This window comes from Saccostrea cucullata, unplaced genomic scaffold (genome assembly GCF_032062105.1).
Source record: "Saccostrea cucullata isolate Sc308-1 unplaced genomic scaffold, CSIRO_AGI_Scuc_v1 ctg370, whole genome shotgun sequence".
NCBI lineage: Eukaryota > Metazoa > Mollusca > Bivalvia > Ostreida > Ostreidae > Saccostrea > Saccostrea cuccullata.
The window spans coordinates 1-25,913 of NW_026922495.1; the positions used below are offsets into that span (position 1 = coordinate 1).

The 25,913-nt window shown below is 32.5% G+C and overlaps 2 protein-coding genes across 4 annotated transcripts; one reads left to right on the plus strand and one right to left on the minus strand.

The window, feature by feature from the left end:
- Positions 1-96: 96 nt before the first annotated feature.
- LOC134261859 (leucine-rich repeat-containing protein 43-like) lies at positions 97-17,005 on the minus strand. 3 transcript variants are annotated; one of them, XM_062744252.1, is made up of 15 exons: positions 16,860-17,005; positions 15,828-15,906; positions 15,437-15,630; positions 15,130-15,240; positions 14,625-14,755; positions 14,133-14,253; positions 13,312-13,429; positions 12,778-12,854; positions 12,251-12,421; positions 7,411-7,534; positions 6,334-6,581; positions 5,770-5,841; positions 3,994-4,212; positions 3,516-3,579; positions 97-264 (listed from the first exon to the last, which is right to left on the minus strand). In XM_062744252.1, the coding sequence occupies exons 1-15, from the start codon at positions 16,953-16,955 to the stop codon at positions 185-187; spliced, it is 1,905 nt and encodes a 634-aa protein (XP_062600236.1). In that variant the 5' UTR covers positions 16,956-17,005; the 3' UTR covers positions 97-184. The 3 variants fall into 3 exon arrangements, with proteins under 3 accessions (XP_062600236.1, XP_062600234.1, XP_062600235.1); XM_062744250.1 differs by lacking the exon at positions 5,770-5,841 and adding an exon at positions 4,594-4,710 and having other exon boundaries at positions 101-264; XM_062744251.1 differs by lacking the exons at positions 97-264; positions 5,770-5,841 and adding exons at positions 1,105-1,187; positions 4,594-4,710.
- Positions 17,006-17,200: 195 nt separating this feature from the next.
- On the plus strand, positions 17,201-23,250 carry LOC134261854 (ADP-ribosylation factor-like protein 6-interacting protein 4). Its single transcript, XM_062744244.1, has 5 exons — positions 17,201-17,512; positions 20,834-21,027; positions 21,391-21,499; positions 22,330-22,399; positions 22,777-23,250. Exons 1-5 carry the CDS (start codon positions 17,301-17,303, stop codon positions 22,834-22,836), a joined length of 645 nt encoding a protein of 214 aa, XP_062600228.1. The 5' UTR covers positions 17,201-17,300; the 3' UTR covers positions 22,837-23,250.
- Positions 23,251-25,913: the final 2,663 nt, after the last annotated feature.

The following is a 25,913-nucleotide window of genomic DNA, read 5'->3' on the forward strand; positions in this document are numbered from 1 at the left end:
GTTAAAATCGAAAAGACAAACTTTATGTGGCTTGAAGAGGATGAAAATAGGAATCATGGGTCAAAATTTCCCAAAATGCACCTCTGAAAACAGCTGAAATGAACAATAAACTAACCAATTAATGAATTCTAATGTCACAGTGGAGCCTAACACTGACTAATCAGCAGGCTAAAACTAATGTAATCTAAAGTCTAATTCTGGTACTTGTCATACGTGAGCTCACTGAACTGGGAGTTTTTTCCCTTGATCGAGATCTTGCGCTGCCTGCAGTGAAAAAAACATTTGCATTTCCCATTAGAATTTTCGACTTATTGTCGAGTATTAACAAACAATTCATTACTGTACTGGTATATTAGAAAACTCTCATCAACAATATTTTACAGTAAAGTCATAAATGTTTGATTTAGTTTCCTCAATTTTAAAATCACACTATAAAATGTGTATCTTTTGTTATAGACTAGCCTAATCTAATTTCTAACAGGGTAGGGAAGCATTCCCAGTACAACCAATTAATGCATGAAATTAAGCTATAGTCAATCCATAATAACAACTGATTTCTTTGTTAATGTAGCGTGTAAAACATAATATGTACACTATATCATTTGCATATAACTGAAAATGATGTGCAATACCAAAAATATCTTAAATGGATAATTTTCTATAGAATTATAAAGGAATTAAAACACACACAATCTCTAGAAATTGTAGAAAAAAAATTAATATACAAGTTTGTAACGTATAACAAGGAGAGTTTTGCAAATTTGAAATTAGAATAGACAAAATAGCTTTTAATATAGTGCTGTACAGGCATTGTTTGTTTAAGTTTTTTGAGTGTCGGACTCAATTTCTGAGAGGCAATTGTTTAATTTTCACTGTGAATATACTTAGTTTTTTAACTTCTCTGTAGTACAATAAAGATTATTACGTGTACTTCATTTGAAAGTAAATGAAAATAAACTCTTTCAAAGTAATATTAGACCTGCAGTGTATTTTCATCTCAAGTAAAAATTCTAACTTGCAACAGTCTAAGATATAAAAAATTGATAAATTGTCATTAATATTCTGTGTGAAATAGAAGGGGAGAAAATCACATCACTCTGGTGAGGTTAAACTGTGATTCTATATCAAACAGAATGAGAAGTAAATATATATGCCTTTCTTTCCAATTACACTGGATCGTCTAGAATCTGAAAGAAAAATGTGATGCGGTATAGAAAATAGTTTTATAAACCCTGGTCATTTTGCAAAGCAGCGCATGAAAGAAAATTTTTTCTCCAAACATGATTGTGAACCTGTCTGAGCCCATGCAACTCACATCATAGATTTGCATGTGACATCTGAATTACAGTAAAGCCTCATTAACTCACACTTGATGGGGCCAAATAGAAAACTTCAAGATACATGAGGTATTCAGAGATGATGAGGTTAAAAAATTGTAAAAAAGAAAGTTGATCCTCTAAAACAATTTACATATTCCCACGGTCTTTGAGATATATCGATACATGACTTCTATGGATGGTGGAGATACTGATGTTCAATTGTTGATGTATTTTCTATGGTTGGAGACTACATTTTGCATATCATTACCACTGAAAAATGTTCACTTACAACTTCATCAATGCAATCCCTCCAATTTTTTGCTGCATATGCTTGATCATCATCACCAATATATTACTCTATATGATATATAAAAACACTTCTAGCATTAAGTACAATGTTTTATTGTCTTAGGATAGTGGAAGGCATACAGAAATGAATTGTTATCCCAATAAATCTCATATTACCCCACATTCTTTCTTTGCTTTCTATATTTAAATCTTGCATGATTACACAAGCTCCTGTAATATTTATTGAATTATTTTATGAAATACTAAGTATACAATAGTGCTGATACCCTTCACATATATGTATATTAATTAAGCTCTAGAAAGCATTCTTATTCATTTGAATGAATGTACTTTTCAGTACACAATAGACGGATATGCATTGAAATTAACTGAAGGCCAGGATCTAGAAAACTGACAAGAAATTTAATGAACGGGGGGAGGAATCTAGAAAACTAACAAGGTCATTCAATATTCATATCTTTTGACTCTGTGTTTTCATTTTTCAAAGGTCACAAATAGACACAGGACTCAAATGTTGTGAAAATGATCATCAGTAAGCATATTAACTATGCCAATGGTTCAAACAATTAACAACATAAAATTTCCACATTTATACTATTAGAAAATTTCAATCATCTCAAGATTTTGAAGGGTAAAAATCTATAAGTGAATTGTTTTCTTAAATAAGTGAGTCCTGGACAATTATGAACTCATTACTTCTGTTGAAATATACTTAAATTGCATCATATGTAATAAAAGGGTTGACAGAAGGAAATGTGATTATTATAGGGAGCCTATCTAGACAATAGGCAATACACATAGGGTACATGGAATTTACAACATTTATATTAATCACTGGTGTATTACAGACAATTAATTGTTATACCTTTAAAAAAAATTGTTCTTATACAAATCTATACGAAAATAAGTTGAACATTTCTAATGTTTGGCTGCATCATGAGCGGGCATAAAGAAATCTATGTTGAACCGCTGAGTGAGATGTTGGACCGTTTATGTCACCGAATGGGCGGAGCTTAATTTCATTTTCATTTGCTGGTGTTCAACAGTGACAGACATGATATTATATCATAGAAAACAGTACAAAATACATGTGTATCAAAAAATTTGAAATTAAATGAAAGGTATAACAAAACATTTATTGACTGAGTTCTTGGGAAAATTGCACTTTGTCAGACCTTGAACCAAACTGTCTGCCTTTGGCCTAATGGCCTCAGGCAGAAAGTTTGGTTCTTGAGTCCGACAAAACCCATGTTGCCCTCAAACTCCGTCAATAAATGTATATTATTGTGCATTTATTCGGTGATAACATTCATAACAACAAGTATTAAGTATCTGACTTAAAGTAAGGAGGAAAATTTATTGTGAAATAGTATGCATTAAAAAACTGAATATTAAATTTTAAAGTATGATAGTTTGTTTAACAGGTCCCAATAACCCAATTAAGCAATCACACTCTTTTTTTTTTACTTATGGACAAAAAAAAACTCCTCTTGCCCAAATTAATCAAGCTAAATAACTTATTTCTCAGATTTCAGACAATGCTTGAATAAAAGATGACTGAAATTGACTGCTACCCACTGTATGCAAGATTAAAGTGTTAGGTTTTAGGGAGTAAAAAAATTGCAGGGGATTTCATCCCATTAACAGGTATTATAAAAATAATATATGGGTTATCAATATTATACATGATAGTTTTCTTTTTTAGCATATGAAATGATTAAAAATTAGGGAGTAATTGGTACATATATATACAAAGTACAATGAATTACCTGGGGTGCCTGCAATTGAAATGACAACATGAATAAATAATGTCAAAGTCCAATAACTCAAGAAAAAAATGCACATGCAAGAAAAAAAATGGCAGACTCTTTTATTAAATATACAGACCTTTTCCTCCTTTATCGTCTTTCTTTGGTTTGGAGGATCCAGGTTTTTTCTTGTCCTTATCTTTCTACAAGAAAAACATAAAATGGAATTTAGGCCTTATTTAGATTGTTTATAAATAGACATAATTTTGAAATAGTTATGTCTATACACTGCACTTTTGTTATCTAAATCCATTTTCATTCAATTTCAAATTTATAATAATAAATTTTCGACGACTCATCTATAAAGATGTGATGTATTATGGCAGCAAAAATAAAGCTGAATAGTATCTTTAGGAATAGAACTTTCTACTATTAAATATCATACATTAGTGAAAAAAGACAGCATTGCTACATGTATTTTGCTAAATTCTTACTTAACTCATGGAAAATTTCAAATTTTCCTTCATCTTTTTATGAAATCACCACTTTTCAATGAAATGTCTTTAAATCTATCCACATGTACATACAAAGACCCAAGGGGTCATATTGATACATACTTTGTTAATTTCCATACTCTTCACGGTAGAAGCCACCTCCACTCCACCCTGAGTGAAGACGGACCGGAATTCATACTCTCCCTCCAGGAAATCCACCAGTGGAATGTGCCACGTGGCGAGCGTGGTGTAGGTGGCAGGCATTCGTTTCAACTCCATCTCTGGCTCTTTCTTCCCTTTTTTCCCTCCTTTCTTATCATCTTTCTTTTCCTCTTTCCCTCCCTTTGATAATAAAAATACTTTGTACGCATGACCATGTCTGAGATTCAAAATATTAATACTTGCTACAGTGAACATGTATTTGGAAAATAATCATTGCAAGTGCAGTAAATGTTGATATTCTGTAAATATATAAATTAAGTTCAATTCCTTTTACCCTGCATTAGACAATTTTAACGAATTATAAATTGAAACTAGAGAACCAGGGAACAAAATACTTTTCTTTTGAATAATCAACTGAACATTGACTTTAATGCTAACCAAAAGATTTTTTACATCCAAAAGCCATGGGTCACATAGTTACATAAATCAAGTCATACAAATAACCACTCAAACACAACTAAGCAACATGGCAAAATAGCAAAAGACATGTGAGCATCATACTTTTCCTTTCTCTTCCTTCTTATCTGATTTTTTGGTGTCTTTGGCGTCTTTCTTTTCCTTGCTTTTGGCTGTTGGTGTGCCTGGGTCAGACGGGTCATCATTTTGATAGCAAAGGACCTGTAACACACACACCTATGGTAAACACAGCACAAACACACAGCCAAAACAGCACAGCACAAATAGCAGCAGACTAAATAGCACAGGTATGGCAGATGGTGTATTGCATATAGCAAAAGCAATAGTATAAGCATAGAAATTTAAAATTATAATGCAAAACAAATGTAGCACTGGATGACTGCATATAAATGTCAATAAGCAAAGCAATTATGGTTTGCAATTGGTTTGAAATTGTGTTTCTTAAGTTTTGTCATTTGATGTTCTTTTTAATTATTATTGTTACAAATCAGAATACCCCCTAGCTCCCCTTTCAAACACAAATCCAAAACTGTTCATGTATAGCTTAAAATAATTGCTGTTAATAATAACACCTTGTATTTTGCTTATACTGGAATACAGTCAAGTCTCTCTAACCTGAAAGCTTCATCTTCAAAATGAAAATTGTGGGGAACAGAAATTACATGAACATCTACGAGTTATGGTTCAGTAACCCAAACAATTAATTAATCTGGACACTTTGCTTGGAAACACAAGCTTCCAGATTAAACAAGGCTTGACTATATCACATCAAAAACTCCTCTATGGCATATGTCCTTAGATTAAGCTAATTTGAAGCGCAACGCATTAACCTCTGAAAATAAGGACTGTTAAGAGAAAACTAAGGTAATTTTTTCAAAGGGACAGTGTAACTGTCATTTTAGAAGAAAATTGATATCTTCTGCTCTTTTCCTCAATATTAAAAAAATCACAAAATTTAATGTTGTTATTTCAGTTGAAGTCCATATTTTCAGAAGTTCAGTGTAATATTATACTGTTGAGTACTAAATGTTTCAAAAGATGAAACTAATATGCCATTCAGTTCACTGAAAAGTTACTGAAAAGTTTACTAAAAGTGACTGAAAGGCATACCACTGCCATTCACCCACCTTTCCACACCTTTCAGTGAACATTCAGTAAATGGCAGTTTCATTCTTAATTCTACTATATTACTACAAAGTCACCACAAACAACCAAACCAACTCATGGTTCACCAGATAATAGTTGGCTATAACTAACAACCTTCTTGTCACTTGTAGGTTGATGCACAGACCCATTCTCAGAGTGTTCAGGAGTTAGGGGCACCATATTGGTCTAAAATTAGCCAGATATTACAAGTACAGTAATGTATGTACAAAAAGCTAAGCAACATTGCATAGGTGCTGACAGTTCTAACTGGGAATTTCTAAGTAGAGAGAACTTTTATATGAATGATAGCATAAAAAGATAAGTATTTGAACTGCTAATAGGAAAATAAAAATCTAATAATCTAAAAATACATAATTAATGATACTGGTGAATTGGAACTAATTGAATTTATAAAGCAAAATATTGAAAAAAAAAAGACTTGAAAAAATAAAGGATCATGTTGATATCTACAAATATTTTTACAAATTAAGTCAATGAAAATCAATTTCTAGCACTTTCAATTCCCTTCCTGAAATGTTAAGCAAATTTTTTGTACATTAAATAAAGTATAATTATACTGTGAACAATTTTTTAACAGATTCTTAAAAATTTATTTGAAGCATCCCACAAAAAAACGTTTAAATTATAAATTTAATTAATAATAATTTTAAAAATTACCAATTCCTCAACCACTGAAAAATCCATTCCTTGTTTGAGAAAGTTTCGCAGGGTCAGAAGTTCATCCCTGACAGCAACTTGTGACCAGTTAAGCTCGATCTCCTCGGCCCAGAGCCCACCCTCAGATTTAATGGGCTCCAGCTGGATCTGTGTTTTGTCTTCCTCCTCCTCCTCCTCCTGGTCCACAGCCTCGCTTTGTTTGGGGGTCACAGAGAAGGGGATCTCATCCGGGGGCCGCTCATGTTCAGCTGTCAGGGAAATAAAGAATGGATAGAAAAAGTACAGACAAACATTATTATCTCAGACTTGATTGGAGTGAGATAAAGTTTCCAAATATCTGAGGATTCGAGACAATCAAGTGTAAAATACTGAAGAAATTAGCATTTGGGACTATAAAATCAGGGAAATAAGGAATGGATAGAATTTAAAGAGAATGCTTCCAAATATCTGAGGACTCGAGATATCAAGTGTAAAATACTTAATAGTTTTGTAAAAAAAAAAAGAATGTGATTATGAAGGTCAAGTCCTTTCCATATTATTTGCACAAAATGTCCAAATTTATATCTTTAATCATTAAAATTTGGGCAACTGATGGTCAGTAAGGTTAATACATGCACTTAAATTTGACTCTGTTAATCATGTTAATTACCTAAACCTCCATGCAATTTATATTTTGCTCAGCAGCTTTATCTTCAAATAACATTTTAAAGTATTGCTCATTGTTAAGTGTTGTACTAAAAGGTTGAAATTATAGCATTTCTAATCATAGAAAGTAAAGAGTTTTCGACAGTATTGTTTTTTTTTAAATTAATTCATCATATGAACAGTTTGTTTCTCATGAACAGAATATAACATATGTACTGTATACAGGGTCTTTTCGCCCTGTGTTATTTTTGCCCTTTTACATTTGCTTACAAATTTGCCCTGTTTTAAATTCACCAAGTCCCAGTTCTGTTTAAGAATTTATAGTATGTTCTTTGAATTCACCCCTTTTTAAATTTGCCAACTTGTGACAAGGGCGAAAGGGGCAAAAATAAAACAGGGGGAAAATTTTCCTGTATACAATAATTAATATACCTGTTGGTTCCCTTGCTGATACCACCTCTGGTTGAGCAGTGAAGTTGACGTTTTTGACGGCCTCCGTGTTCTGACTCTGTTGTGAGTATGAGCGTATTTCCTGCTCCTCAGGTATTGGACTAGTCTACAATTTTAATGGAATTATATGTATCAAGCTTATGGAGAAAATGAATTATGTACATTATCATGTATCAATATTCTAAGACAATTTTTTATCATGATAATCACAGTTACAATTTTGGAATTCATTTTATTAATCAATATTTTAAATTGCAACACAGGAGGAAATCCCCTTTCTCAGGTGAATAAAAAAAAGACATTCAAGAAGAACAGCTTTCATGATTGCAGTTGGATGTCTTTTGTATCTGAAACTGTCAATAGATTTCTTACCAAAAGTCCCAAAATACGTGCATTCAAATACAATAGATAAAGAAAAAAAAATACCAGACTAATCAAATGAAATATGGGAAATTTAAAAAAAAAAAACAAAACAAAAAAGCCTAAACCATGATAAAACATTGTAAAAACCATGTGCGATAACCTTAGCACTTTTAACAGTATTCAAAACCAATGCAACATGATGGACAAGAAATATCTCTTCACCAGGTAAAGGAACCTACCTTAAAATGGACTGTTTTCTTCTGTTTAACATATCAAATGCATTTACACAGACATGATTTTACATGTGGGCAAGGATCAGCTATTTGTAAATAATAACGGCCGTCACAGTGAAAAAAAATGTGTCAATATTTTTACATTTTTTCTAATTAAATACATTTATATCTATACCTTCTTTCATTAATTTAATAAGAAAAGATAGTTGCATTTTTATTTTTTAAGAAAATCGCATCCAAATATAGGTGATCAAAAAGTGATAGGCGTTATGTTGACACATATAATGTGAATTTTTAAGTTATTTCGCGTTACAGAGAACCAAAAAAAAAAGAGCATCATATGCATGGACCTGACCACACTTTTACTTTGGACGAAGTAGACAAATTTTTATGACCAATCTGTAAAATTAATAAGGCACAATTAATCGTGACGGAGGTGACATCAATTTTTCCTACTATAGCATTTTCATCATTCGTTTTTCTGCACAGAAATCATGTTTACCGTGAGTTTTTTCTTCACTAAATGTGGAAATAACACTAGTTTTTCATTAAAAAGCAGACCAGGATACATTAGTTCTTTCTTGAAATTTTTTTTATCCTATATAATAAACGGATGTTATATTTGACAAATTGACAAACTAAAGTAAGGTAGTTACGGAGGTTACATTGACGACGCTTTTTAACGCATTTCGTAAGTTTTGTTAAGAATACACACGTCTTTTAATACATGCAATGAAGTTAATTTGTCAAATACAACTCCATTTATAAACATTCTTCTAATACTAATTAAAACTACTGAAAGTATTTCCATGAATTTTAAGCGCTGTGACGGATGTTACATTATAACATCCCTCACAGTTTTTCGTGGAAGGGATATTTTAACTCTCTACAGCTTTGTAATTTTTATTTAGTAATTCTATTATTTGTTCTTCATTAATATACAACTGAAGTTTACTAATAAAATTTTATCTTTAACAAAATAATAAGAAAAAAATCTTGTATCAGCACAGATTTAAATTTTGACAATGGTCAAATAATAACAGGCAATCAGCCAAGAAAATCCTAAGGAGCTGGTAGCATAGCATCTGAAAAGAAAATAAATGAGTTACACCTCTGCTAATTACCTTAAAATATAAACAAATACTCCATATTTCATGATAATATTATCATACTGCGTAAAGAAGTTATTATTTGACCAGAAAAGGTGTCAACATGTCATATCCGTTTTTCAATTTCTTGTCAACATGTAACAGCCAAATATTGTTATGTTAATAATGTACGAAGACAGGAAAAAATGCGACTTTAACAGATAAGTAATGGTAAATATTATATTTTCTTTCTATCTTATTGCAAAAAATATGTCCATAAAATTTCTACGTAACATAATCGAATCACTGTGCTTCAGCAGTTATGGTTTGACATTGTTATGTCAGTCAAAATTTAACTGCCGAACACCAAATGACCTCTACGATCGTAATAGTACTAGAAAAATACTTAAACGTTTGTGTCAAACAATAACTATTATAGATTTTAATACATTGGAGAACATGGCTTGTCCATTTTATCATTAAATTTTATATGAATCTTTTTCAGTAACTAGCGTGACGTCTGTTATCTAGTAAGAAGTTATTGACCGACAATACAAACTCGCCCTCTTTGCCTCCATTTTACGTATCACGGTCGCTTTTCATGACGTTTACTGCAAATGTGTGGTAAAACTAATAGAAAAAAACGAACTGATTCTATATTCCGCATTGTAAAAGCCATTTTACGACCCAAATTTCGGACGTTACGAATTTGACCGACACCTGTGCACCTTTGATAAATGTGCGAAAATTTATTATTTTAATCCTTTTACACAAATGTTATTGAAAAGAATCCGTTGAGTATGCTTTAAAGTTAAAGCTAAATATAAAATATTCGTGTATTTTTAATACAATTACATTAATTTCAATGTTTAAAGTTAACCCATCATGTTGACCGACACTCGTAACGTCCGTTATTCAATTTCAAAGCTATTTTTCTCGGGATAATGATAAGCAAATAGTAATTATTTTTATCTAGAATTGTAAGGTAAACATCCATCTTTTAGAATAGTTGTATATAAAAATGTGTTAATTAAAGGTATTTTTAAAAATTGCATTTTTGACACATAGGTTGGAAAATCTCTTATAAGCATGCACAAAAGTTGGACAATTTTATACAAATTCGGTACTAATAATTTTATTTCTTGAAATAAAAAGATTTAATTGTTTATTGTTTCTCTTTCATATTACAAAATTATAAATACAACTTTATGAATCATAAAAAAATTATATTCTTGTTTATTTCAATTTCAAAAATGACCGCCGTTATTATTTACAAATAGCTGATCCTTGCCCATGTACATGAATGGGTTTTAAAAAATCACATGCTCTCAAGTCTTTCTGCATGTATGTATCAAACTGCAATAACCATAATGACAAAAGTCCAATTTGGTGGTAAAAACATAGGTAATCAGAGATTACAGAGCTCACCTCAACGAATGTTGTCTTTAAGTAAGGCAAAGTCACACAATTAACCAACAAAAAGTATACATTCCAAAAAAGAAAATATTTTTAAAAGCAATTTTGATCTGATACTTTGAAATAGACCTACATAAAAAATTTAAACTACTTCTTCTTCATGAAAATGTAATGAAAATCCAGCATCTGAAGCAAATTTGAGAGTTTTCATCTCTTGATGCAGCATTTGTGCAAGTTTGGTTTACACAATGTTATATAAGCCTTATAGTTTTTGGTAATAGACCTGCAACCATAACTTTTACCTTGTCTATTATCTGAAAAATGTATGTCCAATTCAGCATCCGAAGCAAGTCCATTAGTGTGCATCCTTAGATGTATCATCCATGCAAGTTTGCTCATTATAGGGCTCATAGTTTATTGGAAATGAAACATGCATCAAAACTAACATTTTCACTCATCCACAAAAAGTAGGTCAGATTCAGCATCCGAAGCAAGCCTGGAAGTATGCATCCTTAGATGTATCATCTATGCAAGATTGGTCATTAAAGAACTCATAGTTCCTTGGAAATGAAACCTGCACCAAAAACTTTTAACTAATCACTCAACCGGAAAATGTAGGTCAGATTCAGCATCCGAAGCAAGCCTGGTAGTGTGCATCCTTAGATGTATCATCCATGCAAGTTTGGTCAACATAGGGCTTAAAGTTACTTTGAAATGAAACCTGCACCAACAACATTAACCTGTTCGCTCAACTGGAAAATGTAGGTCAGATTCAGCATCCGAAGCAAGCCCGGTAGTATGCATCCTTAGATGTATCATCCATGCAAGTTTGGTCAACATAGGGCTTATAGTTACTTTGAAATGAAACCTGCACCAAAAACTTTAACCTGTTCACTCAACTGGAAAATGTAGGTCAGATTCAGCATCCGAAGCAAGCCCGGTAGTATGCATCCTTAGATGTATCATCCATGCAAGTTTGGTCAACATAGGGCTTATAGTTACTTGGAAATGAAACCTGCACCAAAATTTTAACCTGTTCACTCAACCGGAAAATGTAGGTCAGATTCAGCATCCGAAGCAAGCCCGGTAGTATGCATCCTTAGATGTATCATCCATGCAAGTTTGGTCAACATAGGGCTTATAGTTACTTGGAAATGAAACCTACACCAAAAACATTAACCTGTTCACTCAACCGCATAATGTAGGTCAGATTCAGCATCCGAAGCAAGCCTGGTAGTATGCATCCTTAGATGTATCATCCATGCAAGTTTGGTCAACATAGGGCTTATAGTTACTTGGAAATGAAACCCACACCAAAAACTGCACCAAAAATGTTAACCTGCTCCAAAAACATTAACCTGGTAATTCCTTTGCTGAAATTGCAGCATCTGAAACTTTGTCTGGTACAATAAAACACACTAAAACCATCTTCCATGCATGTCTAATCAGTATAGGACACAGAAGTAATTAAAAAGAAAACTGCTCCAAAAAACTTAACCTTAACCTGGGACGCCGACGCCGAGGGTATCACATAAGCTCCCCCCAACTTCATTGAGGTGAGCTAAAAAATGGCAGAAATTCTGGCATTTGTTAATATATTATATGCATAAACATCTCCAGTCAAATTTTGATATTTCACATAAAATTAATTTAGGTTACTAGGATTATAAAACCTCCAATTGCTGATTATGATAGACTGATTACTGACATTTCTGCACTTACTGGTTGGGGTGTGAACTGTGACCTCTCGGACATTGGCATGGGAGACAATCCAGCTAAGTCGTTATCTGTGATTTGGAAAATTTCTGCTTTCTGGGACACGTCTTGAGGAAACATGAATTGGACAAAATACTTCCTCTCTATTTTGGGGAATTCTGGTTGATCTTCAGGATTCTGTATGGTTGAAAGAAATTATATATCAAGTTTTTGTTTGAAATCAAGATTTAGATATGTCAATGGCAAAAATTCAGCTACATGGGGGAAGCAACTTAACTTTATTATTTCTGATTTACACGTGCCTATTTGCAAGGTGTTTGTAAAGATGAAACATTGTCAATTCACATTAGGTAAAAGCAGAATAAAACAATTGTCTCTACATTTGCATAGGCATGGTTAGAAATATGTTTTCTACGGTAATAATAAATCGAATTTGTAAACTGCAAAAACAGTCAAAAAATATTAAACTGACTGAAATTTTATGAAAGAATTCATAAGAAACCAAAAAGCTTTAAATCAGACAAAATCTTAACCTTCAATTCCTCTGGCATTGGCACACCCTTGATGTATGTGACTTCTAATGACACTTTAGCTTCATCTAAGATGTATTCTACAATTGTTTAAAAGAATCCAATAATAAAGGTCTGCATTAAAGTCAACATACATGGTTATAATAGTGTGAAATCACAAATTTTCGTTGGGGTTAATTTTCGTTGTTTTCGCTGTATGACGAGACCGTCAAATTCAAGTCCTCCACCAAATGTAAAATGTTACATACATAACTACTCAACAACTCTTCATCCACAAAATCAAATCCCCATGAACCAAGACTTTTTCCTCGAACCATGAAAATTTGACTCCATGAAAATATGTGACTTTACAGTACATGTTTATTTCCTCATTTATAGCTAAAAGCAGTGCTGCATGACTGCAAGTATTATATTAATCTCAAAGTTCTTTTGTGCATCAGGATGAATACATAGAAAATTCTTTCAAAGGAATCTTACAGAGAAATTGAATCTTATGTAAATTGTAAAAAAAGTTTTGAACACGTCTGACTTGTTTACCTCTCCTTCTGGCGAGGCCTTTGTAATGATGTTTTTCGTCAGCAGATATCATGATGTCATCAAGAATACTGAGTTTCCGTAAACTGTCTATTGTATAGCCACGATACCCAGGAATCAACTGTATCAATTGTAAAGTCAAAAAATTCCTCTTTGCAAATAAAAAGCTTGATTCATAATTTTCTACTAAAAATTTAGTGTCATTTTTTGACATGCAGGCAGTTTGCCTGGTTAATATCACTTTTTTTATCAAAAAAAAAATGTAAATTAAAAAAATGAATATCTGTGAATCAAGGTCCTCATGCTTGAATTTATCAAAACTATCTTCATTAAACAGATTATCCCAAAAATGTTAAGGCCATAATAAATAAATTGTTAGATTCTCATCCGATTTTTTTTTTAAATCGAGGCGGGCGGGCGGCTTTTATTTTATATTTTTTTATTTTTTCAGTTTTGCATTTTTTTTATTAACCTGGTCAATCGGTGTAATTTTATCTACAATACCCGAATAAAAGTCATAGTAAAGGTTTAATTATCTCTTACTTCGCATCAACATCAATCTTTTTCAACATATGACCCTTGTTTAAAATATATAAGCATGTATTACAGCAATTACCATCTTTTCAGCTGTCAAAATCATGTCGACTTTCGCGGGATTTAAAACGAAAGTAGAATGGTAGATGAATACCCATCCCAATCAGAATTAAGACGAAGAAATACAAGAAATAAAAAAAATCGAGGCGGGGGTATAAAATCGGGGCGGGCGGGGATGAGAATCTAGGAATATTTTTATTATGGCCTAATTGATATAACTTTATACACACAGATAAGGGGTTTCCTTGGAGAATAAGGTTCCGTAACTTAGGCAGGGATCCAAGTTTTCTAATTACATCCAGGAGATCACTTAAATTATTATGGCTTAAATCTAAAGATAGTAGGTTGGGCCTGGAAAAAAAATTATTCATGCAATAATTATTCATTTTTCTGAAGCAAACATCATATTATCAAATTTGCAAATGCAGTCAAACTTTGTTATCTGGAACACTGATATGTTGAATACCATGGAAATGTCAAAGTGATTTTGAAGGCCCGACCAATTATTCTTTAAGTATTTTACCCTCGGACGGTGTCTCCAATCCTAGGATATCTTAAAGTTTTTTTCTCGGTCCCACTGAGTTCAAGATAAAGTTTGACTGTAATTTATTTTGATTTCCATAATTTAAAATAAAACAACAAACAAATTTTCTTTCCAAATTAAAAAAAATGCAATAAACATGCAGTTTATACAAAAAATATAACTACACATATCTTCATACCAGTAATCTCCAGTGAGGTAATCCCCTATGAAAGAGATTTTGTTGGATCCTAATCCTAAATGAATCAATGGAGGAGGGCGGACACATAATGCAGATATATCACTAATTTGATTGGCACACAATTCTAAAACCTAAAAGAAATGTCAGTAAAAAGGTTAGAAGAGGCAAACATGCATTTTGAAATTCAACTTTTCTTGATTTCAAATGGTGATATCAAGATTTTGTCTTTCTTTTTTTTATGAACAGGGGCAGTTCAAAAAACTTTAAATATGGCAGCTGTATTAAAGTGTTAAGACTTCATATAAATTTGTTTTACAGTGCTTGTTTTTAAAGGTGTGTTTTTTTTTTTATTTCATTCTATTGAAATTTGCTTTAGCTTTATACTTTTGATTAGCTTGACTTTTGTCAGAGATTACTGATTTTTACTCTTAATAAGAGAGCAAAATAATGTTATGTTGTGTATAACTTTTCAGTTTCATAATACCTGGTATGATATTTAACATACTTTAAGAGAAGGTGGTAGATTTTTTGAGTTGACTGTAATGATTTTGTTGGCACTTAGTGTCAATTCCTCTAGATCCTTGAATTTCAGTAGATTTCCATCTACTTCTGTTACCTTGAAAATAAAAAGAGCAACATTTAAGCAATTATATAATGTATATAATAATTTTAATCAAGCATTACATTTTTTCCCAACAGAATCCTTTTACATTATAGCATTTTATTTTAATTGATATGAAAATAATATTTTATTTCCATTTAAAACTTATGATAATGAAAATGAAAAAAAATTATAAATTCTATTCACTTACATTTTTATCACATATTCTAAGTGTTTTGAAAAAGCTGAGAATGAAATTGTCATCAATAAGCCATGGGGATTTTACAGCTAACTCGCGAAGTTTCCTAGCTTCTTTGCTCCAGCTATAATCCAAATGCCATGGGGAGTACTTTGAAGTCACATATTCTTCTAATTGTTCTGTCTTTTCATGACTAGCACCAAAATCTAGATATAAGATAAAATATGAAATAAAACTTAATAATTAGTACAATGTTGTTGTTTGTTTGTATTTTAATATTAAACAAGATTAAAGCTACATGTATTTGAGTTAAAAACTGTGAAAATTTTCCAAATTTTCTAACCAAACAAAAATTATAAATAAAAATTCAATCTTTGATTTTTTTTAAAGAAATGAATCATACCTTTTAATGTCACAGAAAACCGACTATCCACATTGTCTTTTGATTTAAGAAGCTGAAGATTTTTTGTTTTAGTTTCTCTCTAAAAAAAAAAAATACATGTATCTCAATGTTTTATTAGAAATTTTACAATGTCTACAGAAAAATTGTTGATATATGTAAAAATTTCCATTTCTGTTTTTTTTTTTCTCTGTGATAATTCTTTGAAAGTTAGCGGAGTTGATTTCTTGATAATTCTACCAGAATGTAAATCAGACAGGTCGATAGGTCTGGAGCTAAGGAGGCCTAATATGCATGCAAATCTCGTGTGCACCGGTCTCTGTGTCTGACGCTAAGGAGGCCAAATATGCATGTAAATCTCATGCCGCTGCCTTTGTGTTTGATGTCAGTGGGCAAGGACTATTGAAATTGCCATGAGAGTCCTTGTGTAATTTAAATCTATATCTACATTTTTAAAATCTAAATCTAAAATTTTGTTTCACAATGAAATGGAAATATAAGGAATCACTGTCTAGTTAGTATAGTACGCCAGGAATATCGATGAAATTGGGAAACATAGGATAATTTATGCATAGCAGGTGAAGCCCGTTATGCAAATTATCCCATGTTTCCCAATATCGTTGATGCCCTGGCATACTATACTAACTAGACAGTGATTCCTTAAATATACATTGCTAAAATAATTGTCATTCAGTGTTTGGGTATGTTAGTGCTGATATTAGTAAAGCAGGGTATTTTATCTAATTCAATTCATGTATACTATATTTAAATACAAAGCTTTTTTGTTAAAATGATAGTTTTTCAACAGTACAGAAAAACAGATTTTAAATATTCTAATTTATATTGAGAAAGATTTCAAGATATTGTGGCTCTAAATGTAATTGTGCCTCGTGTATAAGAATAATAATCTCTGGTTCATGTTGACGTTAGCACTATGCTAGTACTGTAGCGATTTTACTTTGAGACCATGCACTGAACACATTTATGTATTGATGAAAAAAATATTCTTTAGCATATAAAACATGAAAAGAATACCCATGAACCCGTTCCACAAGGAAATTCTCTTAAGCATAAAGTTCTAAGTTGTTTTTCAAATGCCGAGAATGCATTTTCTGTGCTAACTGCTGTCATTTTCGCGGTAAATTTCTGTTTTGGTAACCTAGTCCTCCATTTTGACGCGCTTCTTGTTCACTTCCGCTGTCAGGGGGATTTTTTGAAAAACGAATAAAGGTTTATTTTAATTAATTATTTTAAACAAAACAATATTAGCATTTTATATTATTTTATATGCCTAATGATAAGGTAAACAATATTTTATTGTTTCATTTTTCTATAAGCTTACTTCTAATATATTTCGTTTTCAGCAACGATGTCTTTGTTCCTTAATATTTACTAACCAATATGTCAGCGCTCATGAAGTGGATCAGTTTATGAAAACAACATTTCTTAATCGTGTTAACTCCTTAAGAATTTAATATGGAGTCCTGTCGTTTGAAAGAAAGTTCTACTTCGGCATCTTCTATGACATCAAATCAAAGAAAGCGGAAGAAATCAAAGAAAAGATACGAAAGTAGCAGTTCGTCGGAGGAAAGTGACAGTGACAATAGTTCTAGCGATTCTTCTTCGTCAGACAGTGATGACCGGTCTAGAAAACACAAGAAAAGTAAAAGAAAAAGGAAGCACAAAAGGTTTGCTTATGCATACATCTTTTTTGGGGGTGGGGGGGGGGGGGGTAGAGGTGAAGAATTGATACAAAACATAACCTTTTCCACTAGTAGATAATCCACACTTTGCAATAGTTAATCTGTCCCTTTGCGGGGTCAGCAAAAAGGTCAGAATGGAAAGAAAAGACATTTCTCCTCTTTATGCTACAAAAATTTGGGCACACTCTGATAAATCAACTGTTTAATATGTTTTACGGTGTGACCGTTGGGGCGAGTGCAGTAATTTACACTTAAAAACCTATACACAGATTTTACTTGCACTGTCTATCCTCAGTTCATTAAAATAAGAGGAGAAAACGGAATAATTAGAAAGAGAATTGACTTCCCAGACATCGGGATCTAGATTCCGAAATTCTCGGAAGTTTCCGACAAAATCGGAAATACCCGAGCCGTGTAAGTGACGAAAGAATGACATCAAATTGAAAGTTCTGTTGCGTTTGGAGGCAAACGATTGTTTTTTGGCATGGAGATTGCATTTAATCATTGTTTGTAATTTTTTCAAGTAAGTTGTTGCTATGTTTAAGCTACCATGTTGCTATGCACCGCAAAGGATTATTGGGAGTTTGGAATCTTTTCACGCAGTGAGATAAAAATTTCTTGGAACAATGTGCAGATTTCAACCCCAATTTCCTCCGTTCCTACACGTTAGTCTATTGAGCTCGCTATGCGAGCGGCGCTTCGCGCCTCCTCGCTGCGCTCGCTATAAAAAAAAATTCTTTCGATGGATGGGTAGCCCCATCTTGGGGCAATCAATCATTATCAGTGTTTCCGTTAACGCATATTTCTGCGTATTTTACGCATAAAAATGACCTTTTACCCCCAAAAACTTCACCTAGAGGGTCATCATGACGCAGAAGAAAATATGAAAACAAGTTTTTAAAAATCTAGTTCAATATTGATGTTTTCATAGAAAAAGATATTTTATATGTTTAATTTACATTCTTGACAACTTTCTAGGAATTAATCATTGCTTTTAGTTCAATTTCAAAGTTGCAGTAATTGAAATCGGCATTTCCACGTCAACAATCTATTAACTACCCCCGGTATTCTTTTGTAAGACCTATCTAATTCTTAACAAAACCGGAAGTGCAAGTAAAAATGGCGCTTCAGCATGTTCAGTCTTACATCGGCATATTTATAACAGCTTGGCTTTGTCAAAAAGGCTAATTATGGTAATAAAAAGGTGAGGAAAGTTCAAATCTTTAATAAACAGTCTTGTAAAGCAATCAACAACTTTCAATTGTTATCTTTTGATTGAGGTATTCACGAAACCCTAATGGTGTAATCGGTAAAATGTAACTGTGTACCGGTAAAATAACAGAAGTATACATGTATCAATTATATTTTACTTTCATTTTTTTTATATTTTTAAACATCAAATATATGAACTTAGAAGGCAGAGCTAATGTTAGAACCCAAATCAAACCAGAATATATTTTGACCCTCAAAAAATCATTTTGACCCCCAAAAGTTTATATCAAAGGGTCATAATGACCCTTGGTTTTAAAAATTAGCAGAAACACTGATTATACAAGATGCACTTAATTTTTCCACGCAGATGACAAAGTTACGAACCGAAAACTAGCATGTTTTACGTTGTCACTGTTAGAGTCCTATTCACATCTTACAGTTGAATCGCTGATCCGCCTCTTCCAACGTCAACCACACGAGACACAGTCTAGACTGTGAGTCGTCACACGACGTCAGAATTTATGGAAACAGCTGAGCATCTGAAAAGTATGGATTCAGCTTTTCTGATTTATTGATTGTATGTTATTTAACATCCCTCTTGAGAATTTTTCACTCATATGGAGACACCACCACTTGTGGTTGAGAGCCACAAATTTTTTCCTATACTCGGCACTCAGGGCCATTGAGCAGCGAGGGATCTTTTTTGTGACAGCACCTACTGTGACACAGGACCTTAGTTTATACGGAATCATCCGAAGGACTGGTCTTCGCATCAGTGGGATTTGAACCTGCAATGTAAGGATTAATTCCTTACTTCAGGACTCTAGAGCAGACGCTCTAACCACTGAGCCACACGGGCAACCATCAAATTGTGTATATTTGTACTTGTGTCGTGGTTTATCCCGCTTCAGACAATTTTGTAGATTACTGATTGGATAAAGGCTAATCACATGACACCCTGCTATTTTCCGTATTACGTCGCTGTCAAGGTGTTCAGCGGGATAAATTCGTAACACAGTCAGTTAGGAACCTAATACGGAGTCATACAGGGTGTGAAATGGAAATCTGTATTGGGACTCAGCTTCACCTCACCCAATACGGATTTCCATTTCTCACCCTGTATGACTCCTTATTAGGTTCCTACTGACTGTGTAACTAATAGTATGTACCTTATTGATATATGTAAAAAAAAAAAAGTAAATTTTTTTACATAACCATAGCCTACACATTTATAAACCAGGCCAAGCTTAAAAAATTCTTTGTTTGCAGTTGCCGACCTATAATTCTTAGACTGGGTCGGTAGGTAGGCATTCTTTTTTTTCTTTTTTTTGAAAAAAAATTTGATTTTTGTTAGATAACAAATAAAAGAGGTTTTCATAGACCTACTACACACGAGTAAGCTCAACCATTTTTATAAACCACTGATTGATAAAACAAAAGTCAAAATTTGAAAATGAAACACTTTCAATATTCTGAAAATTTGAAAAAAAAAATAAAATTACAAAATGGCTAAAAAAAAGTTTGGGTCGGGTGCATTTTCAGTGGGTCGGTAGGCAACTGCAAACAAACTTATTTTTATTTTACGCCCCAAGTATCTGTATATATAAGCAGGAAGAATGACTGTATTGTCGGTGTGACTGTTAGTTTTAATTAAAATCTGGCTTAAATTACATGTGACATTTGATATGGTTAGACTCTGATGTTACATGACTTTGTATTTAAGTTGAATTATCAAAAACAGACTCTGAACAGTGCTAATTTAAATAAAAATATTAAAACTAGTATTTATCTGCAATATCCATTAAATCTAGACATTTATTTTTTGTGGAAAGTTCTTGTTACAGAAAGTACGCACATATAGTTTGTGTCGAGATGCCACAGGCATAGGATTGTGGATCCAGAGTTACTATGGAAAAAAATTCATTTGGATCGGCAAAGTGTGCAAAGTCTACACTAATGCTGTTTGAAGACAGAGTTATGAACATCCTCTACCATGATGTATCATTAAGATAAAAGTACATGTAACACTTACCTCTTTTAAAAAAAATTACTTCCGTTTTTAATATGATAGAATTTTTTTTTTATAAATTGAAGATCTAGAAGTTCATCATCATCTTCATCATCTCCTGTTAGAAAAAAGAAGAAAAAGAAAGACCACAAAAAGCATAAAAAGAAGAAATCAAAGAAAAAATTAAAGAAAAGCAAATCCAATGAAAGACCTGACCTTCCATCAATGAAGAATAAAAATACAAGTATCATTGACAAGAATCATGGCCCAAAACCTTCAGGTATGAAGACTTTTACATGTATATCCAAAATAGTCAGTATTTAACTGAAAAGTTTTAAATTACCTTAATAACATTTATATGGTAACTTTCAATTTTTGGGGGGTACTTGTACCAGAATTCAGCTCTGTGTTATAAAATTAAGTGCAGTTGAACTTTGGTATCTCGAATACAGATATCATGAACAATGTGAATGTGTCAAGTGATTTAGAAGTTCCAAGACCTTATTTTTAAGTATTTTATCTTGGATATCTCAACTCAAATCAAATCCTCACAGATGAATTTTTACAGATGTTACTTAATTTCAAATTGCATCAATTACTTAGATCCACTCATGACCTCCTTTGATAAAATTTCTATGTTTAGGTAGTAGTGGTCCATCTCCTCGTGTGATGAAACCCATGACCAAGGAAGAATGGGAGAAACAGCAAAGTGTCGTGAGGCGGGTATACGACCCAGAAACTGGACGCAATAGGTAATAATAGATAGGAATGACCTGTTTAAAAAAAACTAAGTTTTATGTGTAATATGTCAGTGTTTTCCCTTTATTTCAAAGTAAAGGGTTAGAGATCATTTGCAGCAGGCTAGGGGCTGAGGTTTATGAACAAAATTTCTGGACCTTACAACACATTTTTATTTCGAAGCAGCATTTTTGTCAATTGAAGTGGTCAATTTGGCCGGTAGCCGGTTCTTAGGGAAAACACTGATTAAGGTAGGCATGACCGAGAAATAAAATAAAACCTGTTATTTTTATTTGATAACAGGAATGTCTTTCAAGACTATCACCTGGTTTTCACAGGTTATTAAATGACATGCACTTTTATTGCTATTAATTTCCTATCTACAAATTTAATACGTGTTGCATTTTGAGGAAAACAAATCACACATGGAATTCCAATAAAGAATGCCTGCATTTTAATAAATTTTATGTGTGGAATGAAATGTCAGAAAAATCAATAAAAGCAACTTGGAACATATTTATCAGTATCTCTTCTTACTGTATATTGTGATGTAACAATGTATATCACAATTGTAATTTAAAAAATGTGAGAATACAAATAACAATAGTTTGGCCTTTAATTAAAATTATTTTGTAGTTTGTGAATGCATTCAGTTAAAAAAAACTATTAAATACTGAAAATAAAACTTGATATAATATGCAGAAGAGTAGGATTTCTTGTAATACTCTCTAGTTTCTAGTGTGCTTTATGTTTTTTTTTTCTTCATGTGTTTCACCCTTTTATTTTGGTTATTCATTATTGTTACCTGTAATCTAAAAAAAATTCTATCTTTAAAAACATTTAGGTTAGTCAAAGGTGATGGGGAGATTTTGGAGGAAATTGTGAGTAAGGAGCGTCACAAGCAAATTAATAAGGTGAGATAGTGGTGGCCTAATTTGTTTTGACAAGGTACAAATGCACTCATCATTTCATTGTTATCCAGGATATGTTAGTGAAAAATGCTTTATTTCAAAGTAATTTTGAAATCTGACCTCAATAATACTTTCATGGATAACAATTTGGAAAAGATGCCTATACATTATCTTATTTTATAGATGTGGATGGAGAGGGACAATTTAGATACAATATTATTTTGTCAATTAAAAATGTATATTTCAAAAATAAATGGAGGAAATCTAAAGGTCAAGATTTCAATTTTAAATTTTGATGTACATATTGCTTTTGAGCCCTGATTGATGTTCTGTACAAAGTATTAAGTGATCATAATCTCTGCTTTATTTTTTTCTTTCAGCAAGCAACACAAGGGGATGGTTTGTTTTTTGCAACAAAGATGGGAATCAATAAAAACTGAATCACTTGCAGTCTTTTTTTTCAAAAACACTTCAATATTAAATCATTTGTACTATATATGTTTCATAGTACATGTATTACAATTAAAATGGATATTTCAAATTTATATAGTCTTGTCAAATTAATTAACATGGTTGGAAACTGTTAATGAACTTACACTTTATACCTAAGTGACTAAATTTTGTTGTCAGTGATTAGCTAACTCCTAATAGAGTTACTGCAGTATCTCCCCTTAAACACATACATTTTTTTAGTAACATTTTAAAATTTTATTTAAATCATAAATACACAATACAAATGTGAATGTTATAAACTGTTACAAATTGAGAGATATTAAATTAAGTGTACAACTCTGTATTTTTTATATAATCTTGTTAAGTTTCAATATGAAGGCAAAATAAATATTCTTACTATTTCTCTGCTGTGTACGCTTGTTTAAACAATTATTAATTTATCAAGTATATAATCTATAATGACTTTTGCACCTATTTCAAAACCTTTGTTCATCTCCACCTCGCCCTGAATTGACTTTTAATACTGCAACAAAATAAGGAGGACATCATATCAATGAACATTTTCACAAGTAATGTTTGAAAGGGGCCCCCCCTCCAATACTTTACTTACCTTTGAGAGGTGTGCACCAGCTGTTGGAATTTTTAAAATTTTCTGCACAAGTTCAAAGGAGTTATCTTGTTACCACACTTGAAGTAGAACAATTGTCTACTAAAATCATTTTAGTAAGTGATTCTAACAATAAGACCAATCATGATACAATTTGATGTTTTTGAGATTTTTATGCCCCTGTAAACAAAGTTTCAGGGGTATATAGTTTTTGTCGTGTCCGTCCGTCTGTCTGTTTAGCTGTCTGTCTCTCTGTTTGTCCGCAAAAACTTTAACCTTGCCCATAACTTTTGATTTTTTTGAGCTATAACTTTCATATTTAACATGTGTATTCCTTGTGACAAGACCTTTCTTAGGGAACCACCAAATTTGACCTTTTGACCTAGACCTTGGAGTTTAACCCACTTTTACACAAAAATTCCAAACTTTTACTTTGGCCATATCTTTTGAACAGTAGAAACCAGGACACCAATAATTCACATATGTATTCCTTGTGGAAAGATCTTTCATTGGATACCAACAAACAACCTTTTGACCTTGACCTTGCAGATTTTCATACTTTGAAAAAACTTTAACCTTGGCCATAACTTTTGAATGGTAAGGGATAGGGATAGGGCTTTCATACTTCACATAAGTAATCCTTGAGAGAAGACCCTTCATTGGATACCAAGAATTTTGACCCTTTGACTTGGTTTAACCTACTTTCAAAAAGCAAACCTTGACATAACTTTTAAAGGGTAATTGGGCTAGTGCTTTCATTCTTTATATATCTAAACCTTGTGACAAGACCTTTCATTTGATAGCAAGACCTTTGACCTTGACCTTGGAGTTTGACCTAATTTTAAAAATCTTTAACCTTGGCCATAACTTCTAAACGGTTAGGACTAGGACTTCCATTCTTTATGGCAAGACCTTTCATTGGATACCAGTTACATGCACCTTGACCTTTTGACCTTGACCTTGGAGATTTTTGTACTTTTGAAAAAGCTTTAACCTTTGCCATAACTTTCGAATGGTAAGGGCTAGGGCTTCTATACTTCATATATGTATTTTTTGTGGCAAGACCTTTCATTGGATACCAATTACCTTGATCTTTTGACCTTGACCTTGGAGATTCCCATACTTATGAAAAAACTTTAACCTTGGCCTATGTTCATATTTCAGAATTGTATTTCCAGTGAGTTTGCATTGAAGAAAAGTTTAATCTTCGCTATGTTGCCAGACGGGGGCATCAGTGTTTCACAAACACACCTTGTTTCTATATACATGTATTCCTATGTAAGACTTTGATTGTCAAGTATGGCTCAATTCTAGCCCCATGGACCATGATTTGAAAAAACCTAAATCTACTCTACCTGTGGATGCTTCCATATTGTAAATACCTACGGTATGAATAATCATGATTTTGCTGTTCTTGAGATTTCCTATTCAGACGTTTGACCCCATCCCATGCTGTGGGGTCATGATATCAAGAAATATGTATTATTATGGCTTTTCTGTTCTTCAGCAAATTTTTATTTTTTCAATGAATTACTATGTAAAACTTTCAATCTAATTAAAATTAAATGTTAGATCCGCTCGCATACTCGCTACACTAACATCTAACAACATCCCATAGAGGGTCACGTCAGGGGTCAAATTCGGAACTAACATCTAATAGAGGGTCACGTCAGAGGTCAAATTGGGAACAACTCTAGACTTATTCGCTTCTAGAATACACGATGATTTTGCAGGTGACGATTTGATTGGTTGATATTATAGAGTTTGAACTCTGACGTGACCCTCTATGGGATGTTGTTGGATGTTAGTGTAGCGAGTATGCAAGTGGATTTAACATCTAATTTTAATTAGATTGTAAAACTTTGATCACCTATTTTGTCTATCCTAGCCCCAGTGTTCATGACTTGAACAAACTTGAATCTACACTACCTTCTCAAAAACCACTAGGCTAGAAAAGTATATGAAACCTTCTTTAATATAATTTATTTTCAAGATTGTTCAAATCATGTCCCATGGGGTAGGTTGGGGCCATCATGGTTTTCATAGTAATTCCTTTTTTAGGAAAAAATCTTCTCAAGAACAGAAAAAAGTTATTATTTGTCATATTGATGTTGAAAAATCCTCAGTTTAGAAGCAATTATTGTTCAAATCTTGATCCCCTGGGATAGGTTGGGGCCACAATGGGGGATGGAAGTTTTACATTGGATTACACTTAGAGATTTATTAGCTCTCCTGAGCCAAAGGCTCAAAGAGCTAATGCTATGGCCATTTGTGAGGTGTGTGTTAAGTTTTAAGAATATGAGACATAACTCAAGAACCCCTTGGCCAATCATTGTCAAATTTGTCACAGGTTAAACAAGGGGAGATAATCAAGAAAATAAAACTAAAAGTACTGATTGCTAAATAATCTTCTCCAGAACCACCAGGCAGATTTTCACCAAACTTACGAACATTGAT

What these genes read in the sequence shown, in the direction of transcription:
- LOC134261859 (XM_062744250.1), bottom strand. Translation starts at nt 16,955, where the DNA reads ATGACAGCAGTTAGCACAGAAAATGCATTCTCGGCATTTGAAAAACAA. An exon ending in AGGCCTCGCCAGAAGGAGAG is followed by an intron (nt 12,855 to 13,311) that starts GTAAACAAGTCA and finishes AAACAATTGTAG; the next exon opens with AATACATCTTAGATGAAGCT. An exon ending in CACAGTTCACACCCCAACCA is followed by an intron (nt 7,535 to 12,250) that starts GTAAGTGCAGAA and finishes TTAAAATTGTAG; the next exon opens with ACTAGTCCAATACCTGAGGA.
- LOC134261854 (XM_062744244.1), top strand. Translation starts at nt 17,301, where the DNA reads ATGGAGTCCTGTCGTTTGAAAGAAAGTTCTACTTCGGCATCTTCTATG. An exon ending in AGAAAAAGGAAGCACAAAAG is followed by an intron (nt 17,513 to 20,833) that starts GTTTGCTTATGC and finishes TATAAATTGAAG; the next exon opens with ATCTAGAAGTTCATCATCAT. An exon ending in GTCACAAGCAAATTAATAAG is followed by an intron (nt 22,400 to 22,776) that starts GTGAGATAGTGG and finishes TTTTTCTTTCAG; the next exon opens with CAAGCAACACAAGGGGATGG.